A 14,091-nucleotide genomic window follows, 5' to 3' on the forward strand; every position below is an offset into this window, starting at 1 on the left:
TGTAAAAGACAGGGCATCCACTTTCCATCCTTGGCTGTGGCGAGTTCTGGTGCAAAATTTGCTCAGTTGGTGGTTTTGGGGGAAACAAAGAGGTCCACCTCTGGTGTCCCCCCATCTGTGTATTAGAAGTTTGAATGAGTTGGGTTCCACTGTCCACTCGTGTGGGTCCATTAGATTTCTGCTTAAGTCATCTGCCAGTGAATTTTGTTTGCCTGGCAGGAATTGAGCTTGGAGGTGCACTTGATTGCTCAAGGCTGTGTTCCACAGAGCCATGGCTAACCTACAAAGAGGGTAGGAATGAGTTCCCCCCTGTTTGTTTATGTACCACATAACTGTGGTGTTGTCTGTCTTTATCAAGAGTTGTCCTGGCAGGATAAGGTAATTGAAAGCTGTCAGTGCATTCTGTACAGCTAACCTTTCTTTATGATTGATATGCAGGTGAATTTGTCCTAGGCTCCATTTGCCTTGAGTGCATTTGCCTGCCACGTGAGCTCCCCCATGCATAGTCTGATGCCTCTGTTGTCAGGGTTTGGGCGGCGGGGGGTTGAGTAAAAGGGAGTCCCTTGTTGTGGTTGCAAGCCTCTGCCCACCAAAGGAACTCTGTCCTTAGGCAAGGAATAATAGAAACCACTGTTTCCAGGTCCTGAGAATGTTGACACCATAGACTTTTTAAGTACCACTGAAGTTTCCTCATATGCAGTCTTGCATATGGAATTAGTAGAATGCATGAGGCCATGAACCCTACGGCTTGGAGTACTTTTCTTGCAAATAGATGGGTTTGGGTGGCCAGTAGTTTGAAGTAATTTGTCAAATAAACCTGCTTTTCTGGAGTGAGGAATACCATCTGGGAAGTTGTGTTCAAGCTTGCTCCCTGGAATACAATCTTTTGGCTAAGTACCAGATGTGATTTCTTTTCGTTGATGGTATTCCCCAGAGATGTTAGGAGTCTCTTTACAAATGTCAGGTGCTGAAGCAGTAATTCCTGACTGTCCGCCTGAATCAGGCAATCGTCCAAGTATGAGTAAATTTGAATATTTCTCTGCCTGCAGTATGCAATGGCTGGAGCCAGGCACTTTGTGAATACCCTGTGCGCAGTAGATAAGCCAAAGGGAAGTGCAGAGAACTGATAGTGCATAGAGCCTGCCCTGAAACGTAGACATTTCCTGCAAGATTCCCTTATGGGGATGTGCATATAAGCTTCTTTTAAGTCTAGGGTGACTAGCCAGGAGTCCTTGGCTAGCACAGGAAGCAGCTGCTGGAGTGTAAGCATTTAGAATTTTGGTACCACCAGGAAGGTGTTGAGAGAGGACAGATCCAGGATAGGGCACCAAGAGTTCTCTTTTCTGGGCATCAGGAACAGTCTGGAGTAGAAATCCTGCCCCCCTTGCTCTGTTGGAACAGGTTGAATAGTCCTGATACTGAGAAGAGAAAGTACTTGCTTTTTGGCCTCTGCTCACTGGTTTGGAGGAAGGTCTGGCAATCAGCTTGGGGCTGGCAATGAGTGGAAGTAGAATCTGCATCCCCGACCCATCGGTCCTGGGTAATATACTCCCAGTTTTCTGCATGCAGGGCGAGTTTTCCTCCTAAAGGTGCAAGTACTTGGGCATGGCTGGGAAGGATGAAGGACAAGTCATTGTGAACTTTTTCCATAAGGGGGTGGCTTACCACTCCCTGTTTTTGAGGAGGGAGCACTCAACTGTTTAGATCTGTGCATACCCTGAGAGTGTAGTCTTTGTGGTCTGCTGCCCCTGGGTTTGGGCTGAGAAGGTCTGGGAGGGACTGGAAAGGACCTGTTTTTTGAAGGCCAATGCCTATTAAATCTAGGTGGCTGTACCTGTAAGAAATCTTTAACAGTTTGCATAGATTTAGATTTTTTTCTGTATCTTTTTAAGAACTACTTCTGCTTTTGAGCCAAACAAATATTCTTGGTTTAATGAAGTATCTAGTAATTTTACTTTGACATGGTCTGGCAAGATTTGTTCCTTCAGCCAAGCATGCCTTCTCAGAACAGACCCAGTGACAGCAGCCCTGCAAGATGCTTCTAAGGCATCAAAACCACACTGCAAAGTATGTTTACCAACTTGGTTTGCAGAATGTATTAACTATTGCAAGTCTTTATTTTCTGCGCAATCAGGAGTCAACAACATTTTTTGTTTAATTAGTTCCATAATATGCTGCTGGTACTTCAACATGTGAAACTGGCAATTTAAAGCCCTGATGGCAAGAGTTGCAGAGGTATATACCTTCTTACCCCATCTGTCTAGAGCCCTAGAATCCCTGTCTGAAGGGGTAGGGTTTTTGGCTGCAGTAGCCTTAATACCTTTAGGTCCCTGGGAAATGGTCTCTGGATCCGCAGTGGGATTTTTAAAGAGAAATTTGTGAGAGTCAGGTACTCTGTAGTACCTGTCAGGCTTTCTAGGAGCTGGTGGTAAAGTATCAGTGGTAAGACTGGATTCCATAAAGACATCATCTACAATATCCAGGACACGGAGTATAGCTAGAGGCCTATGCTGAGGCAAGTCTAAAAATTCCCTGAGTCTCTTTTCGGACTGCGGGTAGTCCTGGCATTCACAGCAGAAATGCTCTCTTGGGGTATGCAAGGTTTCACTGAAAGAAAAGTCCTCTAGGGGGGAGGCAGAGGGAATAGAATCCTCTGCATGTGAATCCTCATAGGTAGATAAGGGAATGTCCTGGTAATCACAGGGGTCAGAGTCATTGAACTCATGGTCTGTAAAATCAGAAGGAAAATCAATTCTTTGTCTTTTAGAGGGGGATGGCTGGCTTCCCCTAATTAAAGTAATAAGGTCTTCAGCCATTCTAAGCATTTGTTTCTGTGGCATGGGAGCTTGAGAATGTGCTTTGGCCGTCGGTTTCCTAGGCATAGTGCAAACTCTGGGCCTGAGAAATTCACTAGTTTTAGTCATTAACGAAGTAGTCAGTTTAATATGAACATTGGAAGGCCTGAATACACCCTCAGAAGCCAGTGCCTGCACAGCGTCTCCGGACCCATCCAAGGTAGAGACATCCACACGTTCCATAGTCGAAGAAGCATCTCGCGGCATACTGGACTCCGAATGGGTCTCAGTAAAGGCCTGAGAATCTGTAGAAGCGGGTAACAGAGGCTGCGAAAGCACCTTACTGAGTACCAGTGGACTAGCTTAACGGAAGTGTCTTTGGTAGTTTTGGACCTATGCGGTCTGTCTCTGTCTTTATCCTTGCTTTTTTTCGGAAGATTGGTAGTCGGATGGCTTATCGAAGTCATTTCGGAATATGGAGAACAACAGCGAAAGAATTTAGAGACAAAAATGGCCCGACGAAGAATAGTTCGGACATTGAACAAGGCAAAAAACCCGACAACGAGGGACATCGTGGTCTGGGCCTAAACAGGTGACGCAGTAAGAATGAAAATCTCTGTGAGGTATTTGCTTTCCACAGGCAAGACAATTGTTAACTTTTTTTGACATTGGTTAGAGCAAGAAAAAAGGATCCCCAATGGGGTACTTAGCTTTAGAAGACTTCAGGTTTGAAACTCGAAAAACAAAAATTTCAGGTAGCGGCCAATCGGCACTTGTGAGCTGCTTCTGCTTTGGGATCCCGCACGGCAAGAAAAGCTGATGTAATGGTGTCAGCTGCATGTTTTATAACCCTGATGTCATGGAAGAGGCGACAGCATCCGACTCAGAAATCCCAAGACTCTGGTATTCGGGCTAACTGAGGGCTACCTGCAGGCAGATAACCAAGTGTGATGACTGCAACAGTGAAACACGAAGAACATCTGTACAGCTAACTACTTTAATCACTACTGATATAAATAAGTAGCAGTGTATGCTAAGAAAACTCTAGAACTGCAAAACACTACACTACTGAAACTGCTAAGAACACTACTATAACTATTAAAATTACTAAGTTTCCTACAGGAAGACTAACTACCTACAAACAAGCACTAAATTACTACCATTCTACAGTGGAGGAGCAAGGAAAATATAAAATTTCTTTTGATGAAGAGCAAATGCCAACGGAGTCCTCGAACATGTGACTGAAATCTTCAGCGACAAATGAAATCCGAGGTGATTAGGTGGAGCAGAGGGAGTTATGGGTAGGGAAGGAGCCGTACTTCTGATGCAAGACCTTCCTAACTGGTGCTGAGGTCGGATCCCATCGGATCTGACAACCCACAGTTGAATCTGATGAAAACAGACATCATATCTCATCTTTAAGATGGTGATGAAATCAAGGCCAGTATTACATTCTTCCATATAAAAGCTGTACACTGTTTATGATCTGAGGAACTGCACTGACGTAAAAGTTAATCTCATTAATAATTGAAAACTGTCAAGGCCATCTCTGTACAGCAATTTTCACTTTTTTTATTTTTGTGTCTTGTTTTTTGAACCATGACAGACCCAGGCCTATTTAACCTCTCATTTCTTAGCAAAATCAGTGGCGTTACAAATACGTGCATGCAGCACTTTATATATATATATATATATATATATATATATATATATATATATATATATATATATATATATATATATATATATATATATGTATATATATATATATATACCAACAAATAAACAAAACTTGATGGAGAGAGAGGTTTTTAACTGAATATATTTCCTAGCCTATGGAATAAGTTAGCACTACAGATCAAACAAAGCACTACTTTGGCTACCTGTAAGAATAGTCTTGACTGGATGGATAGACACAAATTAACACCAGGATTATCATGTACTACCCTGCTCAATTTGAGAAATGAGCACTATTTTGGACTTGAAAAGGGTGGCAAGAACTTTTAAGTTTGCTTGCTTAAAGGTCTATATTGTTATACATCTTATTGTCCCTGTGATCATTTGCCTAGTCTATGTTCCTGTGCTCAGGCAAACAAGCAAACTTATTTCAGTGTTACAGTACAAGGACCATTTTCAACTTCTTTAAATAAATATATATGTAAAAAAACTAATGGTCTGCATGTTCATGCCACTATCTATATACAACTGTTCACCCAAGATAATGTGTAATTGTTGGAAACACAAATGATACCTCTTCAGGGCAGTTTGCAGGACAAGACAAACGTTTTCCATCTTCAAGTACTCGAACAAGTCGTGCAACCGTCATCTGGCCTTGAGTTGGACCAATCATCTTCAAAAACATCTATATAAGAAAAAATATACACATAACCACTTATGAGACAAAACAAAGCTAGAATTATCTAAAATAGAAATATGCCTCCTGGATAACCTGCATAAATAACTATCAAATTCAAGTATTTTCAAAACAGATGGTACAAGACAAGTGCTTTACTGGTGCTTAACATCAAAGAGTTAAGTCCTATAATTTTGATCTTCCCAAAACTTTAATGAACACGCAAGAACTATGACTTCTGAGAAGGCCTGGTGCTGTTCACAGGTTGTACATGCATTAATGTGTACATGCCCAATTATACCAAAGGACATCACGGTACAACTTTTTCATATAACTGTACAAAGCTTCTATTATAAATACAGCATACTTAAAGACACTGTTAATTATCTGGAGGTGGTTAAATGCATTGATCTAAAGCATCCATTTCAATCTCAGTCAAAAGTTGTACATTAACCAAGTCTTTGAAAATCTAAACAAAAAACCAAGGGCACATTCTTGCACACCAACATGAACAAATACGAGCTTGGCAGATGCTAAATTAATTTTCTGATATACTGGAGGAAGCAGTTTGAGTAGTACAGCTTAGGGACTTGATCTTGGGAAGCCACAGAGAAAGAGAATGTATTAGTTAATGCACAAAACACAAAGGAAGCAGTAATTAAGGTCTATCTGATGTTAGTTTAAATCCGAACAGTTTCTAAAAATATTCTAGATTGAATGTAAGGATATGCAGTACAATTCTCCAGGTGGCTGCTTAAATGCAGTGCCATTTTCAAAACAAAATGTCACAGTTTTCTTCAGAAATAGAGAAGTTTAAAGCACACAGTGTGGCAGATAAGGAAAGCATGTCCTATTTTGGGAGACCAAGTGGTTAATCAGATGGAGATGGAAGTATGAAAAGGGACAGAACTAAATTATACAACTGCAGATCATAGAAAGCAGCACTAAGCACTGACTGAACAATGTATTTGGGGAATGATCATGATCACTTATTTTATGCATGACAACTAGAAGTCTGTCTTTGAGTGACAGGAAAAACATACAAGCACTTTTGCCATGAAATGTTTGTACTTCTGGAAATAATGATACACTTTGGGCAAAACTGTGATGCTATGACAAAGTGTAATTTCCAAGGACAAAAAGGCTTTAGTTTCTCTACAGTTGCTATTGTTTCATACACAGTTAAAGTTATGATAAAGAGGCAGTAATAAAAAAGTATATGTACAGAAAAAACAAGTATTTGTCAGTGCCAAAGGCCTCCATGCACTGGAGTGGAACTGCAGCAGTAGTGGTTAAAGATGTGTGGCCAATGAAATTAGAAAGGATGAGGGAACTAGCAAGTAGAAATTAAGGCAATAGTCCCATAGTCCCAACTATTATGTAACACAACATTTAAATGTAATAGACAATACATTTTTCCTGTTTTGATCACATTTTTCATAAATGCCTGTGCTGCTCAGTAAAGCTAACTATAGAATAAAACATATTCCACATGTATTACAAGTGGGCAATCACTGAAATGCTGTTGCTTTGCAGTTGACCTATTTCACAATGGAAAACACAGCTTTGCTGTTTCAGGAGGAAAGGACAATACAGAAAAGGTACATCTGGCATTTACATGCCTGCTTTCAAGCTACCTCAAAAAGGACTAAGCTGATAAAGTGAAGTCTCCAGGAAGACCAGATGAAAGACCAGAGCTTTGGACTTATAGTCCACGTTTAAGAGGAAAAGACGCACTACATGTCTTCTCTGACAATATATTTAGGAATGTATAAACAAAAGCTGGAAAAAGAAAAAAAAAACAGCAGGAATGAATTGGATCTGGGCTTCCTTCATCTGGTGGATAGTCCTTTTGGAGTTTAGTGAAAATCTTGGATGGGGACATAATGCTACTTGCTGACAGAATGTAAAAAAACACTGACCTGCTGACAGAATACTTTGATGGAATACCTTTAACGAAAATGGACATCCTCAATGAGACTGCATACATAACGCTACAACATTAATGTCTTCATTGTAATCTGCATGGATCACTTATTAAAATACATAAATGAAGATCTACACTGCAATTCAAATGTGTACCACATAATTTTGTGCATATCAGATTAAAACAAAGTGTAACATACAGCTGTTTACAGAATATTAAACTTACTGCCATCGGACTGTGTTCACCATCACAATGAGTAAGAATTTCATAGAGAGTAACACCAAATGACCAAACATCTGATGCAATGTAAAACTTGCACTGAAGTAAGCATTCTGGAGCATACCTGGAATACAAAATAGAAAAGTCACATTTTTGTAATGAAGTAAATTAATTTGTTAAGTTATAAGCAAAAAAAATGAAGTGATAATTATTCTTGTATGCAATCCACTATTGACTTGATAAAACAGTCATCAGGTCAGAACTAAATACCCAGGACAGTGAACTGCACAGGAGATAAAACTGAAGTCTCAAAAACTGAATACAATACAGACAAACATTTCTATCATATCTGTTATATCAGATTCATCTAGTCACCTGCATAACAACATGTTGCAAGGAACTCTTTTCACGTTTATTAGCCTTTTCCAGTAGAGTAGTGGGATAAAGCTATGACTACAGCCAAAGTGACCCAAACTGTAGCTTGGGGGCTTGATGGCGCAGGCAGGAAGAATGGGTGTACCTGTCTGCAGGTGAGGGTGGGGGGTGCATATTATCTTTGTTCAAATTCCCTGGAGAAGAATGGGAAAACAACAGGAATGTGCTGCTTGAGGGTAAGTGGGGCATTCTGCTCATACCAACCCCTTATGGATATGAAGACAGTTCAGTGCTGACACCCACTGCATTTCTCATCCTTGGGTGTTACTGGGCACATGCAAGGGAGGGGAAACATCAGAAAACAATTTAAAACAGCAGTATGATGCTGTCCTGTGGGCCAGATCTAGTTCAGTGGAAGCTATTGTGGGCCATGTAGACCAAGTAGATGAGGACAGGAAATAGGGGCAAATGATGGTCACATTTGGGGAGCCAAAAAGCAGCAAAAAATAAATAAATAAAAACTTTCTACACATTCATTAAACATAAAAAATGTTTAATTTTTTTCCTCCCCTTTTTTTCTTCAGTGCATTTTAGCTCACAAAGACTGTAAATTAAAAGTAACATGTCTGAGTATACTCACCACAACAGTAGTTGTTTGAATAACAGCATTTCTTTGTCAGTTTAATTCCTTACATATAGGAATTATTTATTTTATTTATTTTACATTTGTTAACCGGGCTGGTCTAACTGGATATATTTCCATTTTCAGTAGAGGCCCGGGGAGAAAAGCTCCACATATAGACAAAGAGGTATAACAATAACAGATTACACTCAGATAGGACGTTGACAATGAAAATAATTACCACAGGAAAAGGACTTTAAATTCCTAGACATTGTAAATAGCAACATGTTAAGGCTTATTACATCTTTTAAAACCAAGAAGAGAAAGTGCAAGACCAAGGAAGAGGAAACAATGATAGATAGAGAGAGCAGATTTAAAAAATATAAAAGATATATAGTTTCTGAAGTAGAGTCATAGCCTTATAGAGGAAAGATATGGGGGAGAGGTCCATAAGTGGTAGAGGAAGAGAATTAAGGGAGAAAGCAGGAGGTATAAAAGAATAGGGAGAGAAAAAAGAGGGTTAACTAAGGAAAATTAACTTTCAATCAGGATTAGAGCAGGGGCACATCCAGTGGCTTTTAAGGTAGGTTCTAAGTTTTTGTTTAAACAAGACAGTAGATGCAATGGAAGTAAGTTCGGTAGGAAGTTGATTCCAGTGTTTACCAATGGAATTTGAGAAGAGGGAATCACCAGCTAGGTTATTAGATTTGGTTAAGGTGACTAGCAGTTTATTAGATGATCGGAGTGAGTTCAGATTAGAATAAGGGGTTAAGAGGTTAGAAAGTACAGGTGTGTTATGAGGTTGGTAGAAAGCTCTTTGGACAAACGTGAGTTGGGAAAGTAACAGCATGTTAGTCAGTTCAAGCCAGTGAAGTTGCTGCAGATTTAGACAGTGGTGAGTTCTGAAAGGCTTACCAGTAACAAATCTAGCTATATTGTTGTAAGTGGTAGACAGTTTGGAGAGATTGTTTTTCTTGAGGTTAGTATAGATTGGTGAGGCATAGAGAAGAGTAGAAATAAGGTGAGAGTGAGCAAGAGTAATTTTGGCTGGGGAGGTTAAGAAAGTTTTAATTCTATAGAGAGAGCCAAGTTTCCTGTTTACAGATTTAATGGTATTGTTGATATGACAGTCAAAGGAAAGATTATTGTCAATTGTGACTCCTAGTAGCTTAGTAGTAGAGTCAGGAGATATAAGAGTTCCATTGTTAGATAAGATAGTGAAGTCTAGTGTAGGGGATCTGGTAGTTGGCCTAAAAAGTAAGAGTTTGGTTTTTTTTGCATTTAGGAGGAGGCAGCGTTTAGGAACCAAGTTTCAACTTTGGAAAATACAGTTTGAGTATTAGTTTGTAGTTCAGAAATGGATTTAGCAGAGCAAATTAGTGTGGAGTCATCAGCATATTGTATGCATGTAGCTTGGGGAATAGCTACTTGTAAGTCATTTATAAAGAGGGAGAAAAGAAGGGGTCCGAGAATAGAGCCTTGGGGTACCCCAAGTGAAATTGGGAGAAGAGATGAGAGTTTGTTATCCCAGAGGACGGCCTGTTTCCTGTTAGTGAGATAGGATCTAAACCAGTGGACAACCTTAGATTCTAAGGATAGAGATTCAAGAATGTTTAAGAGGAGAGAGTGGTTGACCATGTCAAAGGCTTTGGACAGGTCAATAAAAGAGCTGAAGACAGGATGTTATTATTGCGATTTTTGTTAATAAAGTCTATAAAGGAGAGGAGAGCAGTAGTTGTGCTATGAAAAGGCCTAAAGCCATGTTGACAGTTGGAGAGAATGTTATTTGTTATTAAGTGGTTCATTAACTGATGGTGCACACATTTTTCCATGATTTTTGCAAGTGGGGACAAGAGAGCAATGGGTCTATAATTAGAATATTCATAGGAGTTACCTCCTTTATGTAAGGGAATGATGTGAGAAATTTTCCATATGTCAGGTATGGTTGCTTCATTTACAGTTCTATTAATAAGGATGGATATAGAGTAGGCTATTTCAGAGGCTGCTTTTTGAAGGAATTCAGATGGAAGCTGGTCTGCCGAGGGGGTACATGGTTTGAGTTTGTGGATACATTTCTGTATAAAGGTAGTGGAGATGGGTTGAAGCCTAAAGGTTGGAAGATTGAGGGATGTAAGGTCAGGGATACTAGTGTTGTCACTAGAGAGATGGGAGGCTAAGGAATTGATAGTATCAATAAAGAAAGAGTTGAAAGTATTGGCAGTATCAAGGGAGGAATTCTTTTCAGACCCAGAAGGGGATGGGGTGGTAGTTTGTCCAGGGTGAAGAAGTCTGTTTAGGGTTGACCAGAATTTTTGAGGGTTATTGTGTTTTGCTTGCTGGAGATTACTATAATAATTCTTTTTATCAGAGAAGATAGCTCTTTTAGTACTGTTTCTTAGTTGCCTAAAGGTCTGTTGGTCTATGGGAGATTTGCTGGTTCGCCACTTTTTCCAAGATTTGTTCCTAAGTAACATTTTTGTCTTGTATCTTTAGATAGCCATGGGGCAGGCTTAGATTTAATTCGGATGGAACGCTTTTGGTGCATGATTATCTAGAATTTTTAGGAATGTGGTATTAAAGTATAGAACAGCTTCTTCAAGAGGAAGTGTCTTAAGTGGGTTCCAGTTACAGGCACTTAGTTCAGTTTTAAATTGAATAGGGTTGAAGCATTTGAGATCACGTAGGGTCTTATACATTGGAGAATTGTTAGAGGCATTTTTGTCTTAAAATATAGATTAGATTGTGGTCACTAAAGTCATCGGGTAGCGTTCGGATTGATAGTTTAGTTGAGGTTTGTTAATGAGAATCCAATCTAGAATTCTTTCTTTGTTGTTCGGTTTGTTAATCCTAGTGGGGTGTCTATTATCTGAGTAAAGCCATGGAGGTTAATATGAGAAGTTGGGTTATTAGTGTTTATTGAGGACCAGTCAAGGTTGAGGTCTCCAAGTATTATAGTTTCTTGTGGGTAGGTGGAAGTAATGCAACTGAGGATGTTTTCTATGGAGGTAGCGTTATTTCCAGGAGGTAGATATATGCAGATAATATAGATTGCTTTTTTGGGGTTTAGTTGTAGCTTAGAGATAAGAAGCTCAGTATTGTTAATGTCCAGTTTATCATGGGGTACTAATGTTAAATTTAGTTCAGTTTTAAATAGCAGTGCCACTCCCCCGCCTTTTTTTGTTTTGCGGTCGAGTCTCAAGATATTGTAACCTGGAGGAATGATTTCATTATCTAGAGTGTAGGGTTTTAACCAGGTTTCAGTCAAGCAGAGAATATCAAAGGAGTGGTATTCAAGAAGGGAGTGGAGATGGGTGATTTTGTTATTGACACTACGGATATTAAGGTGCCCTATGAGTAGAGTATTTGCATTGGAGGTTTGTAGTTGAGGGGATGAGTTTAGTGAGGCAGGTATGGTGTTAGATGTAGTAGTTACGGGCCCTGGGTTGGGGTGGATATCCCCATCTGCCAAGATAGAGTGGTTAAATTCCAGGTAAGCTTTGTTAGGACAGTTTAGTAAGTATTTTAGTTTCCTAAACCAGAGAGTTTGAATTTTAATGTGAGACAGCCTATGATATTTGGCTAGGAGATAGCTAGAGGAAGATGTAATATTTACATGAGTGAAGTTTAGGCTTTGAGTATCAGAGGCAGTATGTTTGGGAGAGTAGTTAAAGTGATAGCTAGGATTTAATTCATAACAGGTCAGGAAGTATGGTAGTGTGAGAGCAAGAGAAGAAATGAGCATAAGTGTTAGTTTTAACAGAGTAGTTTCTGTTACAGAGGTCTTGGGTGGAGGTTTATAAGCTTTACTGGACATAATGAGGTGAGAGTGAAAGGAATAGACGAAGGGGCCTAGGCTAAGATTATAGATTAAGTAAGAGAAGCTTAAGAGTCAGAGTATGTAATTAGCTTTGGGTGGGTAGGAGAGATAATTAAGGAAGGTAAAGTAGGAGGGAGTTACAGATGAGGTAGGAGTCTGGGATAGGTGTAAATATAGAGTGGGAGGGGTAAGTGAGGTATAAGGCTAAGGGTACGTGGGGTGGGTGGGATAAGGGGGTAGGGAGGGGAGCGTAGCGGGGCAGAAACAGAGAAGAGAGCGTAATCAATCAGCTAAGCAGGGAAGCTGAATCACTACGAGTTTCCTATACTACGTAGTTTAATCAGTGAGTAAAGGAAAGTTAGGTAAAGAGAGAAGGAAAGATATGGCAGTATGCAAGAATAAACAGGTACAAGGTAAAGTAAGAAAATGTACAGTTTACAGAGGAACACAGAGAGGGGTATTAGAGAGTAGGTAAATAGAAATAATCAGGATATAGTCGTTTAGTAAACCAGAGAAAGGAGTGCAATATCCAGAAAAGTAATTGAGAGACAGTGAGGAAACAGACAAGGTAAGGCAAGTGGAGCGTCACAGCAATAGAAGGCTAGCAGACGAGGGGGACTTCAGGTTAACCAGGGGCAGGAGGGAGTAGTACTAATAGATAAGGGGGAAGAGGTGATTACTATAATGCAGAAAAGCAAGGGACAAACGCAACCTAAGCTGGTGCCACGTGTGTGCTGCCCACCAGAGGACAAAACATATAATAATTAAGCAAGATGGACATACAGTCAGTATAGGAGAGTATAGAACTCAAAAATCATCACTGAAGAGGAGCTAGGGGTGCTTCCTGGGTGCCGACACAAATGGCCTGAGTTGTAGCTTCTGGGAGATAGGCCAGCAGAGAGGGGACACCCGATGAGGAGCACTAGGCTTTAATGCTCTTTTTCAAGTGAAAGCAAACAAGAAATATCACCACTGTAACAGGAAGTGCCACATACAAGGAGAAGATGAGAAACTCATGACATCCTTCTACTGGGAGGTTCTGGGTGGAATTTTTTTCAGGTATTTTCGATGTTCCAGTAACTTCGAAAGTAGATTTGAAGTTACTATCTTTTACTATTAAACTGCTTTTTGTTCCTTGTCTGCGGTGCAGTTTTGTTTCTTCTTTTCTTCTATAAATAACGTCACACCAGTAGATATCTGTGTCACTGACCTGGGAGTCATTGATCTGTAATACACTGGCATGGATAAGTGTTTCCCCACATATATAAGCCCATCCTATGAATCCCTCTGCCAGCAAAACTTCATATCGATTCACAGCTGCAATTGGATACTTGCTGGAATTCCTGAACCACTTCACATGAAGGGCAGAGATCTCCTGAGGTTTTGTATCCCACACACAGCATAAAGTGATGCAGTTCCTTTCCTCTTTGACTAATAGCTGATGCTCTTGTAGATTCCAGGAAGAACAGCAACTTTGAAAGAGATGCTTTTCAAACCACATCAAGTGTTTTGTACTTCATTAATCACATTCTGTGATGAATCAGCCATTAATTTACGGATCAGGATTTAAACGTGGCATTTCAGCAAATGTTAATGACACAGGAAGGTGGATATGTGTCCTTTCCACCTCTAACTTCCAGAGCTATCAGACCTTTATAGTGCAGAGGTGATCTTCTCAATAGACCATAGATGTCAGTATGATACCTGGCAGAAAAGGAAAAGCAGTTCAGGTCATCTTCTGTTCATTATGCTCCCTGAAGTAAAGGGTCACCAACAAGTGGATCCATAAGTAGTGGGCAGAAATCTGGAATTTAGCTACACTGGGTCACTTTCTCCTTACAGAGACAGAGAGAGAGAGTGAGTCAAGTCATCTCAAGTGAAGAATGATCTCCCAACAAATTTCCCCAGGATTTGGGGATAGAGAAGCCAATATTAAAAAAAAAATTCAAGGGCAGGGGGATGGAAATGGCAGTCTATACTATA

At 40.0% G+C, this 14,091-nt stretch overlaps 1 protein-coding gene across 1 annotated transcript in view; it reads right to left on the bottom strand.

The window, feature by feature from the left end:
* Nucleotides 1–14,091, bottom strand: part of JAK1 (Janus kinase 1) — a 1,643,095-nt gene that overhangs the window by 24,291 nt on the left and 1,604,713 nt on the right. Inside the window, exons 22-23 of the mRNA XM_044085562.1 lie at nt 7,301–7,418; nt 5,047–5,157 (exon numbers count right to left, since the gene is read on the bottom strand). Coding sequence (XP_043941497.1) covers nt 5,047–5,157; nt 7,301–7,418 — 229 coding nt within the window. The remainder of the gene's footprint in view (nt 1–5,046; nt 5,158–7,300; nt 7,419–14,091) is intronic.

The sequence above is a fragment of the Protopterus annectens genome, chromosome 10.part0 (assembly GCF_019279795.1).
Source record: "Protopterus annectens isolate FY-2018-M chromosome 10.part0, PAN1.0, whole genome shotgun sequence".
NCBI classification, from domain to species: Eukaryota; Metazoa; Chordata; order Ceratodontiformes; family Protopteridae; genus Protopterus; species Protopterus annectens.